Genomic DNA, 14,072 nt, shown 5'->3' on the forward strand with positions numbered 1-14,072 from the left:
TCCGAGTCCCCCAAGAAAAAAGCACTGCTTGTAACTATCAGAGAAAAGCAAGCTAGAGTGTATTTTGACCAGAATATACATTGGTAAAAGATTATACCTTAGAACCTCCACCTGACACTGTATTAAGACAAAAGAGCCGCTGAACAGATTTGCACTGCAGAATTCGAGCAATTTAAAGGAAAGCAGGGGATTTAATGTTACCTGCAGAGGCTGTTGGGATTTGGCAGATGAGGACTAAATCTAACTTCCCCAGTCATCTCTTCCCACGCAAAAATGTATTTCGGATCTTTTTTCTTGATTTTATCATGCCTGTAGAAAAACAGTGAATGAAGGATTGAAAAATAACTGACAACTCAACACACTGTGAAAGAGATTACAGTAATCCCTTATCTTATGTAGAGGGTTCAGTTCCAAGGGTTACATGTACAAACAAAAATTTTGTATAGCCAAAAGCTTGGAGCTACCCCAAAGATGATCATGTGCTACCAGACAGAAACCCACAATTTACTTGCTAGCTCACCAGGGGCTATGCCTCCGCCCTCTGGTGAGAAAAATACCCAGCATCCCCTTTCCCTGACCCTCTTACGCAAACTCGGGTTGGGAGAAAACAACGGCAAGAGTTTCTCATGTTCTTCCTTATTCTATTCGTACCTTAGTGTATGTGAGATAAGACTCCCCCCCCCAGTCCTTTGCATTTGCTAGGACCTCCCCAACCTTTTCAAATGGGAGAAATTCATTCTGTTGCCTTTAATCCTCTTCATATCTCAGAGGGAAGATTATGACAGTCACAAAAGAGGCTGGCTAGTAAGCCAAGTCAATACGTATGAATCCATCACCAGTGATATCCTTGGCACAATCAATAGGTACTTGTGACACCCACACAGCCACATTCAACACAGCACGCATAATTGCTTCCTTGGAGTGGCTATGACCCCTTCATTTTCTACGGAACAGAACATTGCCCCATGAGTGCTTGAATATTGCAGTAACGCTGCAATATTTAGCAGCTGCAACACGAGCTGGTCCAAGGGCATTTAGATCCCCAGCAACTGCTCTCCACAAAACGACAGCCTGGAAAGCTCTTCACCAGCTGAAGGTATTATGCCAGATAAGTGAGAGACTTATTTGGGGAAGGAATATTCACAAGGAAAACCCTTTTCATTTCCTCTTGTCTTCAAGATGGGTGGTCTCTTTCCAAGTAGTTCACTTCCAAAAGAGGGGCTTCCCAGGTATATGCAACACTGACATGATTTTACTCTATTAGCTCTTCTCGGGTGGACAGGAAAGGCAAGCAATTGTCCAGTAGCCCGTTAGTTTGAGAAACAAAACTCTTACCAGGTAAAAGGCTGCTGGTTATGTAAAAATGGTCTAAATCCTGCAATGCTCTCAAAGACAACAGTTCCAAAGCTCCAGAAGTCTACAGAAGTTGTATATGGCTTATTATCAAAGAGTTCTGGTGCCTTAAAAAAAAAAGTAAACAAGAAGCAATAACAATGGCAATAATAATAATTTTTATGATTTATACCCTGCTCATCTGACTGGGTTGCCCCAGCCACTCTGGGTGGCTTCCAACATAATATAAAAATACAGCGAGACATCAAACGTTAAAAACTTCCCAATACAAAAAAATTACGAAGAACACTGCAAGTATTTTGCTATAATTCTATAGTTAAGGGATGGAATGTATAATGCATAGAAATAAAAACGGGGGCAGTTTTTGCTGCAGTGCACTACATCTTTAAAAGTCTTACCAAATACTGTAAGGTCCCAACAAAAGAGGTGCATAAGCTTCCTTGATCCAGATCCTTGGCATATCCCAAGTCTATTATTTTGTGAATTATCTGGAAATGAAATCAAATACAGTATATTCTTCATTTATGCTACTTGACCTTTCTGCTGCTTTCAACATCAAATCAAACATCCTCACCCACGTCAGTTTTAGGAGCTCTGCAATTTGCTCAGTTAAATTAAATTTATTAACAAAATGCCTCAACCACTTTTCAACTACTGGTACCAAAGTGATGTACAGACCCATTTTCTTGTCTCCCCATCCTTCATGTTTCTTTACAAACTTCTTACTTCTCCTCCATGTTTTTGGCTCTTTCCTTTCCTCTCCACACTTTAGGAAATTCTTCCATGGCCCTAAGCAGCCTCAAGAATGCCAAGCCATCTCTTTTTACTTTCCCTTACTTTTAGTTTTGCCAGCTGTCTTTTGACATCTGAATATCACCTTAAACTCTGTGTGACAGAATCGCAATTCTCACCCACGTCTTCTTAGGTACTTTATTCTGTTTTACTGGTGTTTGTTAAACTACCTCTCATAGCCTGCAGCTTAAGGTTCATATTTCTCTCTCTCTTTGGTTTTTAAGAACAGGTTCATATTTGATTCCTTTTTTTCCTTGCTTCTCACTGTGAATCTGTGGTAAAACCAACACCCACTGACTATGGAAAACTCACCCATGCCTAGATACCCATAGCACAAAGACTTCACATTTACTAAAGATATTCAGAAGGAAGGGAATTTGTGTTTTTACAATTAATGTCATTTCTTTTATACTGTAATGTTTTAATTAGTTTTTTCCATCTCCATGCTGACTTCTGATCCTCCATTCTGAAATCTACAGCCAGAACCGTCTGATCAGTTGCTTTAGCAGGACTCAATGACGTAAACTAACAGTCATTATCCATACTACTCTTGCCCCAGAATCTCACCAACCTGAAATCATTACTGAACTGTAATCTGCTGTCTAGCTCAATTTATTCAGTTTTAAACATAATCCTCCCTTGTATTGGATTGCATCACTTAAGAGCAATAAACTACTTCCTTCCTTCCTTCCTTCCCTCCCTCCTCCACACGGGCAAGGCAGGGAACATCCATACACCACCCCCTCAACCATTTGATTCAACTGCCACAGAGGCCCGTAACAGCACATAGCCCCAGAGAATTGCACAAAGTGAAACAAATGGCATTGCAGTTGAAAGATGAGGAACCTACCAGGGCTACTAGCACTAGGAAAATTTGAAAATTTACTCCCCACAAAGATGACAGTCAAGAGACTCTGTTCACATGTACCCAGTGCTGTGGAAGCTGGCTCAAGGTGCAATGCCAAGTCATGGAGAAGCATGGCCTAATCCTGCACATAGAGCAAGATCAACCTCATAGGTGTTCCCACCTGATTAGCACACTCCCATTGAGGTGCCAATCTGGGGAGAAAGGGGGGATCTGATCACAGGGAAGCACTTCCCTCATTGCGCCTGTGTGAAGAAGCCAAAGTACGAGTAAATTCCATCCGATTCACCTCAAGGAGAACTTTACTATAGCTTATCTGGCACAGCCTAAGCAGGGTGTAGGGGGTTCTGCAGCAGACAGCTCAGATCTCCCAACTCTTTTGTGTCTATCCTTGAGGTTCCCCGGTAGAACTGGTACTCACTTCAACTTCTTATCCCATTCCCTCCTCTGCAGAATATGGTCAAAAAGAATCAAGGTGGTCCCAACAGTCCCAGCAAATTCCCTGCCTCCCATTAGTTTGCTTCAAACTCCACCCCCTCTGCAACACAACAGCTGAATAATTACGAAGTAGACCCATAGCAGAGCTATACAAACTTTCCCTTTATCCTCCACATCATTGACACTACTAAAGGATTCCAGTCAGAATATTGAAACTATACACCAGATTTTGCAGCTGATGGCTGAAAAGTAGGCCACAGATGTACTTCTTATTGCATCCAAGCAAAATTAATACTTCTAGATAATCCGCTCAGATCATCCAAGGCATGTCACTTACTTTTCCACCTTCTTCCTGAAGAACAATATTCTCAGGTTTTAGGTCCCTGTGTATTATTCTGTTTTCATGCAAGTACTGGATACCATAACCTAGAAGTCCAATATGTTTTGGAAGGGGAGGGGGATGTTAAGGAGAAAAATACCTTTTAGAGAAATTGACATCCAGTCTTTCTTTGACTATCTATGAAAGTATATAAACAGCAGAACATAGATGGAGGTCCGGGAGGATGAAATTACTCTAGCCGAGTGTGCATTTTTTCAGTTCTACTCTACCAGCCAGCTTTGAATACACAACCTGACAAGGGTTCTAGTAGTAGCGGATTGTTTAGATTATTTGTATTTCTGTGCTGAAACTGTCTTACATGTGAATGAGATTGTTGTTGCTTGGGTTTTTTTTTTGGGGGGGAGAGAGGCATTACATGAATCCTCAAGATAAGAAATGGATTTTAATGCAATTTTAGCCCCCCTTACACACTAGCCACACCAAAGGGTTCCATATGTAGAATGCACAGTGGGGTTCCATTACCCTGCCCCCCCCAATATATGTGTTGTACATAGGCTTCTGAGTAGAGGCATCTATATGAAATGCAGGGCTGTCCGGGAAGGGCAAGGCAGGGACCTACATGACATAGATGTCAGGGCCAACAGTGTTATATTTATTCTTATTCTGTGAATTGCATTGAGTGCTGCATAACACTGACAGAAAGTATTACAAAATCCAAATGCCTAATACAGGGGACTCCGAACAACATCACAGGCTGGGGGATTTTAGCATGCCGCTCTTCACATTTTGAGCATCCCACACTTGTTAATATTCTGCGCAATTTTAATCACCAATTGTGAAATACTGGAAGCAGTCAGCATTTTGTGACTGGTTTGATTTCATACTAGTGTTTCATGTACTGCTGTATTCTTATTCTCCTGCATTTTATGGTTTAGCTCTAAATGTTGAGTTGTTTAAATAAGGTGCTTATTATACAGCAATATTTTTGTATGAACTGGATTTATGTCCTATTTTTTCTTCTTTAAGTTCTTTGTTGTTGTTTCAGTTTTCTATACACTGCTTAGAGATATTTTCTTATATATTAAGTGGTATACAAATGGTGTAAATAAAACATAAAACAAAGCATGTATAGTTTTTATGCGACTTATAATGTGTATTGAAGTTTTTGGAGGTGGAAATGTTGTTATTCTAGTGTCAATGTCAATTTTCTCCTGTTTTGAACAGAATGGCAACCTCCCTAAATTATCAGGTCGCTAGCCTGGGAATACTCCTTGATTCAGCCTTATTATATGTTATATTTTATTAGAAACTCCCCACCCCGAAAAGTGAGAGCAACTTACAGAAATCAGCATTAAAAACAAGGATAAAACATCCTAAAATATGTAAGTAATACAGAAAAACAGACCCAGCTGAACCCCACCCCACTAAAAGATGAGCAGAAAATTAAGGTCTAAAGGCCTGGGTGAATCGAAACGCTTTTGGCTGCTCCCTACAAATAAAGACTGCACCAGGCACCACTCTCTGGGGACAACATGCTCTGTGTTAGAGAGCCACCACAGAGAACACTGGCTCTCATATCACCACCCTCTGTTCCTCTCTCAGAAAAGGCACATGGAGAAGAACCTCAGATGATGAGTGCAGAGTCCGGCTTCATGTGGAGAGAGGCAGTCCTTGGTGTACTGGGGTTCTGACCGGCAAAAGGCTTTATAGCTCAAAACCAGCACTTTGAATTGGGCTCGGGAACTGGCAGCCAGTGCAACCATGCTAGGATTGGCGTTATGTGCTCAAACCATTCCACCCGGGTGAACAACCTGGCCAATTGTGCACCAGTTGCAGTTTCCAATTTGTCTTCAAAGGCAGCCTTATGTATAATGCATTGCAGTAAACAGCAAACCTCGAGGTCAAGGGTCCTCAGTGGTGTGGAGTACTTTTTTCCATCTTAGGCTAGTAAAGCAGCTGTACTCTGTCCCAGACAGTGATAGTCTGGTAAGATTGATATCTGCTCAGTTAGGCTACAGCAACAAGTGAGTTAGGCCTGTTAGGGAGTATCAGACCTAGATGGATGAAACAGGAAGCCTAGTCATCTTGGTTTCTTTATTCTACTCAGGGAGGAGCACACAGAATGAATGGGCAGTATGCACCAATACATAATAAGGAATAAAGCCTGGTTTGTTGTTACACGTGAATGTGGTCAATGACAGAACAATATAGTTAGGGGTATCATGTCTGAATCCTAAACTGAGATTAGAATCTAAGGCAAAAATTTGTTTTCATTTTAGAATTCATATTTCTAGACATCATTTGAAAGTGCATGGCCCGCATTTCCTGAACTGCCAAAATGGAAGGAGTGTTGGGGCAGACGTCAAAAGGAAAGCTCTCTCTGTCCCTCCTAACGATGGCTAGGTTCTACTTCCATCATTTGGTGTGCCTCCTCCAGTTCAATATGCACCATCATTCTAACTGATGACAAATATTTTTTCGATCTATTGAATCCAAAATAATTTTACATTCCTGAATGGGGTAACTGTGCCCCTGAAGGACCAGGTGCGCAGCCTGGGAGTCATTTTGGACTCACAGCTGTCCATAGAGGCACAGGTTAAATCTGTGTCCAGGGCAGCTGTTTACCAGCTCCATCTGGTACGTAGGCTGAGACCCTATCTGCCTGCGGACTGTCTCGCCAGAGTGGTGCATGCTCTGGTTATCTCCCGCTTGGACTATTGCAATGCACTCTACGTGGGGCTACCTTTGAAGGTGACTCGGAAACTACAACTAATCCAGAATGCGGCAGCTAGACTGGTGACTGGGAGCGGCCGCCGAGACCATATAACACCGGTCTTGAAAGACCTACATTGGCTCCCAGTATGTTTCCGAGCACAATTCAAAGTGTTGGTGCTGACCTTTAAAGCCCTAAACGGCCTCGGTCCAGTATACCTGAAGGAGCGTCTCCACCCCCATCATTCTGCCCAGACGCTGAGATCCAGCGCCGAGGGCCTTCTGGCGGTTCCCTCATTGCGAGAAGCAAAGCTACAGGGAACCAGGCAGAGGGCCTTCTCGGTAGTGGCGCCTGCCCTGTGGAACGCCCTTCCAGCAGATGTCAAAGCGATAAACAACTACCTGACATTCAGAAGACATCTTAAGGCAGCCCTGTTCAGGGAAGTTTTTAACGTGTGATTTTACTGTATTTTTGGTTTTTATGGAAGCCACCCAGAGTGGCTGGGGAGGCCCAGCCAGATGGGCGGGGTATAAATAATAAATTATTATTATTATTATTATTATTATTATTATTATTATTATTCAAACAGTGCTATCAGAATCAATTAGGCAAGCTAAGGAAAGTCATATGAGGTCATGAGTACTCTGAGGTTTTTTTTACAATCAAGTGGTATATAAGTTTTATAAATAAAATAAACAAACAAATGCTAAAATTAAAGGGATTTGTGCAACCTAAGTTTCAAGGCAAAATTAGCAGTCTGAGAACCACAAAGGCTTGTCGCAAATGCACAAAAGGGAACAGCTGACTTACCGATGTCGCTAAGAAGAGAAAGTATTTGACTCTCTTTAAGGCCGCAGCAATTTTCCGGTAAGTTCAACAGCTACAAGGAAGGATAAAAGGTTGACATTTGATATACAGTTCAGCCATCAATATACTGTACACCCTTCTAAGAACGAAAGAATTTATGAGCAAGTAATTGCTTGGAGAACACAAAACCTATATGAAAGAAGCCTCTGTATACACTTAAAGTGAGGATCTACTTCAGCAATCTATCGTATTGTCCACAAACATCTTTAAAGCAGAAAACCGTCCTATACAGTTGTTACGTTTAAAATGGAGGGGCACTGCCTGGTTCCAAGACTACTTATTTCTTTAATATACTTATATCCTGCCTTTCTGCCTGGTAACAGGCCTTCAGGGTAGTTTAGAATAAAATAAAAGGCTAAAGGAAAAGTAATTTCTGAGGGTGTTCTGGTCTACCTAAACCAAGGATGGGGAACCTTTTCTGGTCAGCAGGTCAGAGAGTTATCTTCCCACCCTTGGTGGGCCAAACCTGACTCACTGTGATGTCAGATGGTGCCCGAGGCTCTCAAAAGTATCCTTTGCTTTTGAGAGAAATAAGCGTGGCCTTGCTTTGGTCCCATCCATCACAGGTTCCAGCCCCACCCAACACTGGTATGCAGCCCTCAGGGAATACAACATAAAAAGGTTGCCTGAACTTGAACGAAGGGGTACCATTTGTTTCCCTAATCCCATCTAGTTTGACAGTTGCACACTTACTTCTTCCATGCTCCCTGATAACAGCACATCACCCTTCTCCACATACTGCGCCCAGCTATAGTCTGGAACCCAAAATCTAAACTGCATCAGTAGTCAAAGAAACAGGACGTACCTTCCTGAGATCTCCTTTGCAGCAATATTCCATAGCCAAAAGTGGGACATCATTGACAAGGAAATTCATCTCGTCAGGCACTTCACAGGCTTTTACAATATTGGGATGGTTCAGCCTAAATATACGAAGGAAAGAAATGGGAAGTATTCTGAAAATGCATGCTACTACAGACAATCCTTCTGAATTTCATGAAGCGGCACAGTATCAAACATTTTGTTTTGAAAACTGGGATAGATAAAACCAAACTTAGCTTAATCAAGCCTATGCTGTTTGAAAAATAAGATGGGTATTCTGAGAAGCAGAACAGCAGCTGCAGTGGCAAGCCTTCCAATGGAAGATGCTGCTACAGGGTCGAGTGGTGACTCTCAAAGAACAGCAACTGTATGGCTGATATGCCTTCTGCTTCCAAACAAGCCTCTTGGAGCACAGCAGCAGCCATTACAACATCTCTCTACCCACCAGGCAGAAAGAAGAATTCGGAAGGGGACACTAAAATAACAATGAAGCAGCAGCAAAACTTCAAAATGGGTGCTGAGATGTGCAAAATCAGAACCATCAAATGCCAAACACATTTCAGATACACCTTCCTCGGGGCAAAATATGACTGGTTACGATTGTCTACAACTAGCAGAATATCCTTCCTTCGGCCCTTCGGCTTCACAACCCCACGACTGTGTCTGTATGTGGTTGTATCCTGGATGTGAGAGATAGAGATTGGTCTTGTCTCTCCACCAGTGGATTCCAGGTTTAGCAGATATCTTGGCACGGATAAGATCCATTGAAACTGCTTTCAGGGGGACCCACCAGGAAAGATCCAACCTTTGGGTTAATGGTGACAGAAATGCAACCATTGACTCACAGAACTGTAGAGCTGGAAGGGACCCCAGGGGTCCTTTAGTCCAACCCCCTGCAATGCAGGAATCTCAGCTAGATCATACATGACAGATGGCCATGCAACCTCTGCTTAGAAACCTCCAAGGAAGGACCTACTTTTTCATGATCTGGATCTCATGGCACCACCGATCTTTGTTTTTCACACTTAGTTCCAAGCGACATGACTTGATTGCTATCTTCGTACCCAGATCCTGCAATTGACAGGAGAGAAACCACAAGAGAGGGTAAAATGTATTATCGCAGCAGCATATTCCGCATCTAGAAGGAGCTGTCCAGGCATTTTTAGGACTATGGATATCCCCTTCTGGGATACACCAGCTGCCCTTGCTTTCGTTTTAAGCCTCTTTTTGTGGAAAATTAAGGGAAACATCAAAGGGGTATCCTACCCAACTTCTTTTCTTTAAGGTGATAAACAAAATAAACTGAAGATGAAAACATACAGAAATGTTCCTGAATGTCAAAGCATGTTTGAAAGCAGCATAAAACTGAACAATATGTATTGTTAATGTATCATTCGGAAACATTAACAAAAAGACCCAAACCCCACCCATTGCCCCATAAATCTGTTAGGCTGGTTTATAAGTGTATCCTTTCGTAATAAATTAGGTTAATCTCAGTTACGTCTTTAAGGTTTATTACACTTTTTAAGTGTGTTTGTGGGAGGGGAATTATTGGTTTGTTCACCCCTTTTTTCTATTTACTTACTATTATGGTTCCCCCCCTTCCCTTCTCTTTTCTGATTAAACAAACAAATAAGAATACTATATATTGATAGACATATTTGGGGGGGGGGTTATTGGGTTGCTGTTTTTATTTTGATTGTGTATATATATATATATATATATATATTGTTCTGTGAACCGCCCTGAGACCTCCAGGTATTGGGTGGTAAATAAATTTAATAAACAAACAACAACAGAAGACAACAACAACAGACCACCACCACAATAATATAAAACCACAGCACAGGGACGGATTTAGGCTTGATGAGGCCCTAAGCTACTGAAGGTAATGGGGCCCTTTATATGTCCAGCTGCCCTTTGTCAACAACAAACTGTCATCACTGTTTTTCGTGTTGAATATATGCTATATGGCAATTCACGGACCTAATAGGTATCTCAAGCCATTTGCACATAACAAATAGGAGCCTACACAACCCAAAACACTGTTGCTTTATGTAGGTTTTATTAGTTTTTCATCTAATATTTTGGAAATGTACACCCCCAAGAGAGTGGGGCCCTAAGCTATAGCTTGTTTAGCTTATACATCCGTAAACCCAGCACTGCCACAGCGCAGGGAGGGCGCCTGCGCGCCTTGCTATCAAGAGGCGGGGAGTTCCGAAGGCCACGAAAGGGCCGAGTTGCTTCGCGTTCGCCCCCCCCCCCTGCGAACCCACCCGGTGCTGGTAGAGCGAGACGTTGCCGAAGCCGCCGGTGCCGAGCCGCTCCCGCATCTCCCAGGGCTCGCAAGCGACGCTGCCGGGCGGACCCCCGCGGAGGGACGGCGGCCTCTCCATCCTCCCTCCCTCCGCGCGGCCTGCGCCGCCCCCGACTCCCGCCGCTCGCCTCACAGCCGAGACCGCGCCAGCTCTCGCGAGACTTGGGGGCAGGCCCAGAGGCCGCCGGATCGTGGGCGGACGGAGGGAAGCGCTCCCTGGAGACCGAGGGAGAGGGGAGGGACAAGGGGCGGAGCTTTGCTCTCCCTTTCTACCAATGAGCGCTCTCTCTCTCTCTCTCTGCATTTTCAATAGAATCGTTGAGTTGGAATGGGACCCCTCCGGGTCATCTAGTCCAACCCCCTGCCACGCAGGGATCTCATCTGGGTAGCATACTGAGGCGAGCAGGCTAACGGTATGACATATATATATATATATATATATATATATATATATATATATATATATATATATCACATTGCTTTCGTAGATTTTCACGGGTACAGGAATGCAGGTTTTGGTGTCCTCGGGTGTCTTCCCGTGTAAAAGTTGGGGTGTCTAGGCGACGTTTCGACGAGGTCTCACTCGTCATCTTCAGGCTGGTGCTTTCGGCTTCTTGTTACTTCTTGTTACTGTTACTTGTTATCCTGCTCTGTTCCAGTAACAAGAAGCCGAAAGCACCAGCCTGAAGATGACGAGTGAGACCTCGTCGAAACGTCGCCTAGACACCCCAACTTTTACACGGGAAGACACCCGAGGACACCAAAACACATGTGTTTTATATATATATATATATATATATAACACATGTGTTTATATATAACACATTTTATAATAATATTATAAACCAATTTTATAATATTATAAAATAACAACAACAACAACATAATATTATAAAATAACAACAACAACAACAACAACAACACACACACACACACACACTGCTTTTTTCTGGGCGTACACATACCCCTAAACATTTTGTGAATCTTTGTACTTTTGGCCATTTACTGTATTTCTTTTTCCAGATTTGAACTATAAAATGGTGATTTTCTTGAGTCAAAATGAGAGTACCTAAACATTTTTTTAGAAAAAAAGCACTGTGTGTGTGTCTGTGTGTGTAGTCTGATTTTATAATATATATATATATATATATATATATATATATATATATATATGCAGGTTTTGGTGTCCTCGGGTGTCTTCCCGTGTAAAAGTTGGGGTGTCTAGGCGACGTTTCGACGAGGTCTCACTCGTCATCTTCAGGCTGGTGCTTTCGGCTTCTTGTTACTGGAATAGAGCAGGATCTCAGTGTTTGAGTTCCTATAAATACTGTTGAGGGGGTGTGGTGTATAGCCTCCAATGTTCTGGGCAGAGAGGAAGTTCCCAGGCTAGTGTGCCTTTTCTTCTTTTGTTCCTTAATTACTTGAGGGATATCTTGAGTGATTTCTTGAGTGATATCCTGAGTACCACTTAGGTGGGTCATTAGGTGTGGATTAGTTGCTAAAGTCTTTGTGTCTTGACCTCTTGAACTTTGTGAAGAGTTTTTCTGAGAAGATGGCTGTACTGCACTTAGTTGTGCTCTGGCTTGGCTTCGTGTATAGGGGCGAGCTGTGGTTTTGTGGCCTGTGTCAGCCAGATCTGTGTAGGGATTGCAGGGGGGTGCAGCATCCGGAGGTGCCACCATGGTTTGGCTACTGGATGGTGTCTGTAATTTATCTGTGGAGAGGGTCTGGGTTTGGGTCTGGTGTGGTCCATGGTGGCACCTCCGGATGCTGCACCCCCCTGCAATCCCTACACAGATCTGGCTGACACAGGCCACAAAACCACAGCTCGCCCCTATACACGAAGCCAAGCCAGAGCACAACTAAGTGCAGTACAGCCATCTTCTCAGAAAAACTCTTCACAAAGTTCAAGAGGTCAAGACACAAAGACTTTAGCAACTAATCCACACCTAATGACCCACCTAAGTGGTACTCAGGATATCACTCAAGAAATCACTCAAGATATCCCTCAAGTAATTAAGGAACAAAAGAAGAAAAGGCACACTAGCCTGGGAACTTCCTCTCTGCCCAGAACATTGGAGGCTATACACCACACCCCCTCAACAGTATTTATAGGAACTCAAACACTGAGATCCTGCTCTATTCCAGTAACAAGAAGCCGAAAGCACCAGCCTGAAGATGACGAGTGAGACCTCGTCGAAACGTCGCCTAGACACCCCAACTTTTACACGGGAAGACACCCGAGGACACCAAAACCTGCATTCCTGTACCCGTGAAAATCTACGAAAGCAAATATATATATATATATATATATATATATATATATATATATATGCAGGTTTTGGTGTCCTCGGGTGTCTTCCCGTGTAAAAGTTGGGGTGTCTAGGCGACGTTTCGACGAGGTCTCACTCGTCATCTTCAGGCTGGTGCTTTCGGCTTCTTGTTACTGGAACAGAGCTCTGTTCCAGTAACAAGAAGCCGAAAGCACCAGCCTGAAGATGACGAGTGAGACCTCGTCGAAACGTCGCCTAGACACCCCAACTTTTACACGGGAAGACACCCGAGGACACCAAAACCTGCATTCCTGTACCCGTGAAAATCTACGAAAGCAATATATATATATATATATATATATATATATATATATATATATATATATATTTGCTTTCGTAGATTTTCACGGGTACAGGAATGCAGGTTTTGGTGTCCAGTAACAAGAAGCCGAAAGCACCAGCCTGAAGATGACGAGTGAGACCTCGTCGAAACGTCGCCTAGACACCCCAACTTTTACACGGGAAGACACCCGAGGACACCAAAACCTGCATTCCTGTACCCGTGAAAATCTACGAAAGCATATATATATATATATATATATATATATATATATATATATATATCTCAGAGAAAAAGAACTACCAAACTTTTAGAAAACATTTAAAGGCAGCCCTGTTTATGGAAGCTTTTAATGTTTAATAGGTTATTGTATTTTAGTGTTTGTTGGAAGCCGCCCAAAATTTATCTGTAAATAATCAATAAACCATTTCCATTCTTTCATGAAACATTTGTTGCCTTGATTTCTTATTCTTCCAGTAAGTTTTGCCATTTCTGCATATTCCATAAGTTTTTGTGCCCATTCTTCCTTTGCTGGGACTTCTGCTTCTTTCCATTTTGGTGCGCGTAACATTCTTGCCGCTGAATAAGTTTCTATACAGTTTAGGTATAATTCTGCCCCTATAATTCCCAAAAGAAAAGCTTCTGGTTCTTGTTTTTTTACAAACATTATTTTAAACATCCTTTTCAATTCATTATATATCATTTCCCAAGAAGATTTAACCTTTCTACAAGACAACCACATATGATAAAAAGAACCTTCTTTTTACATTTCCAACACTTATTTGATTTAGATTTACAATTTTTGCCAGTATTTTATATTTTATCCTCAGTTTTCCCCCTTGCCATGCCTCACCCAGTTAAGACCATTAAGCCAGAACCTGAAATTCCCATTGGTCCACTTCTGCCACAAAAATTGTTCTCGAAGGGTGATGGGAGAAGTGTTAGCATCACACTG

At 42.5% G+C, this 14,072-nt stretch overlaps 1 protein-coding gene across 1 annotated transcript in view; it reads right to left on the reverse strand.

The window, feature by feature from the left end:
* The window catches only part of CHUK (component of inhibitor of nuclear factor kappa B kinase complex), a 41,532-nt gene extending 30,908 nt beyond the window's left edge, over positions 1-10,624 (reverse strand). The window contains exons 1-8 of the mRNA XM_081911738.1: positions 10,464-10,624; positions 9,164-9,258; positions 8,174-8,288; positions 7,312-7,381; positions 3,786-3,874; positions 1,752-1,841; positions 1,336-1,460; positions 202-309 (exon numbers count right to left, since the gene is read on the reverse strand). Of these exons, the coding sequence (XP_081767864.1) occupies positions 202-309; positions 1,336-1,460; positions 1,752-1,841; positions 3,786-3,874; positions 7,312-7,381; positions 8,174-8,288; positions 9,164-9,258; positions 10,464-10,583 (812 nt within the window). The 5' untranslated portion in view covers positions 10,584-10,624. The remainder of the gene's footprint in view (positions 1-201; positions 310-1,335; positions 1,461-1,751; positions 1,842-3,785; positions 3,875-7,311; positions 7,382-8,173; positions 8,289-9,163; positions 9,259-10,463) is intronic.
* Between the last annotated feature and the right edge of the window lie 3,448 nt (positions 10,625-14,072).

The sequence above is a fragment of the Podarcis melisellensis genome (assembly GCF_964234715.1).
Source record: "Podarcis melisellensis genome assembly, chromosome: 5".
NCBI classification, from domain to species: Eukaryota; Metazoa; Chordata; class Lepidosauria; order Squamata; family Lacertidae; genus Podarcis; species Podarcis melisellensis.